The sequence below is a fragment of the Bison bison genome, unplaced genomic scaffold, assembly GCF_000754665.1.
Source record: "Bison bison bison isolate TAMUID 2011002044 unplaced genomic scaffold, Bison_UMD1.0 scf7180017864080, whole genome shotgun sequence".
Classification (NCBI taxonomy): Eukaryota; Metazoa; Chordata; class Mammalia; order Artiodactyla; family Bovidae; genus Bison; species Bison bison.
This window is the reverse complement of record NW_011494652.1, coordinates 917,448-918,816: the sequence shown is the minus strand read 5'-3', so window position 1 is coordinate 918,816 and position 1,369 is coordinate 917,448. Positions and strand designations below refer to the sequence as shown.

Genomic DNA, 1,369 nt, shown 5'->3' with positions numbered 1-1,369 from the left:
GCAGGATGGCTCCCGTGCTGCTCAGAAACCGAGGGGCTGGTCTGTGAGGCCCTGGGACCCTGGCAGTGCCGGGAGCCCACCCGGTGTGCCCGGCACCCACTCACCATCTGGAGGACCCCGAAGAAGGACATGAGGTAGCCGGCCTGGGCGGCCTCCAGCTGGAAGAAGTCCATGGAGATGATGGAGAACATGACCATGAAGAGCCCTGGGCGGGTGGGGGTCAGGGGTCAGGGGTCAGAGGTCAGGGCTGTGCAGCCACGCCTGTCTACCCCCATGACAGTTGGCCCGCCGGGGCACCAGGGGCCTGCCCGCGGTGACCAGCTCAGGAAGGACCCACGCGAGCCTTCCCCAAGGTCCTCCCTGGTGGGTCTGCCCCACGGGGCTGCCGTGGGCTGTGAGTGAGAAGGTGCCCGGAGTTGCCCTTGCCCGGGGTGGGCAGACCCCAAGGCTGTCTGGAGGGGTGAGGGGATGGGAGACCGGGGGGCCCGGGCATGCCCGGTGGGAGGGTTTGGCCCCAGAACTGAGGTCGATGACCTGGGTTCCCATTACTGTGCCCCCCTGAGCGTCCTGGGGCAGGTGAGCTGGGAGGGGCTCCCCCGATGGCAAGGGCAGAGCGTGTCTGCAGAGGAGGGGCTACGCTTTCAGCGCCCACGTGGGAACGCCTGAGCACCTGTGAACGAGGCCTCACAGTCGTTCTCTGCAAGGCTCCCTGGGTGGAGGACCCCCGACACAGGCTCGGACGGGTTGCTCCTGGGCCTGATTGCTCAGGGGTGTCCCCAGGCCCCTGAGAAGGGATGCAGGGGTGGGCAGAATGCGTGTGTCCCCCTGCAGACCCACTGTCTTCTCTCGGACTGTCCCAAGAGGCCTCGGAAGCCACTGGGCAGGGCAGCGAGAGCTTTCGTGAAGCAGGGGTGACTGGGGCCTGAGGCGAGGGGGAGACCCTTGGTCTGTCCTCCTCCTGGCCCGGGCACCCAGGCCTGCACCAACCGGTGGGCTGCGTCCTCCCTGGGACGGATGTGGGCCTGGGGCCCAGGGGGCCTTGGAGCACGAGAGGCCGGGCAGAGGAAGGGCGGTGCTCCAGCCGCGGACCCCAGAACTCCCGGCGGCAGACCCCGGAACTCCCGGCGGCGGACCCCGGAACTCCCAGCTGCGGACCCCGGAACTCCTGGCCGCGGACCCCCAGGACTCCCGGCCGCGGACCCCGGAACTCCCAGCCGCGGACCCCCGGGACTCCCGGCCGCGGACCCCGGAACTCCCGGCCACCCTGGCCCCGGACTCACCTATGGGGAGGCCGCAGATGACCTTGACCAGAAACACCGGCAGAACGCCTGGCTGCAGCAGCAGGCGGGTGATGGCCTTCAGATCAAAC

The 1,369-nt window shown here is 69.4% G+C and overlaps 1 protein-coding gene across 1 annotated transcript in view; it reads right to left on the bottom strand.

Moving 5' to 3' along the window:
- The window catches only part of SLC22A18 (solute carrier family 22, member 18), a 20,124-nt gene that overhangs the window by 6,800 nt on the left and 11,955 nt on the right, over positions 1-1,369 (bottom strand). The window contains exons 7-8 of the mRNA XM_010837639.1: positions 1,281-1,369; positions 105-205 (exon numbers count right to left, since the gene is read on the bottom strand). Of these exons, the coding sequence (XP_010835941.1) occupies positions 105-205; positions 1,281-1,369 (190 nt within the window). The remainder of the gene's footprint in view (positions 1-104; positions 206-1,280) is intronic.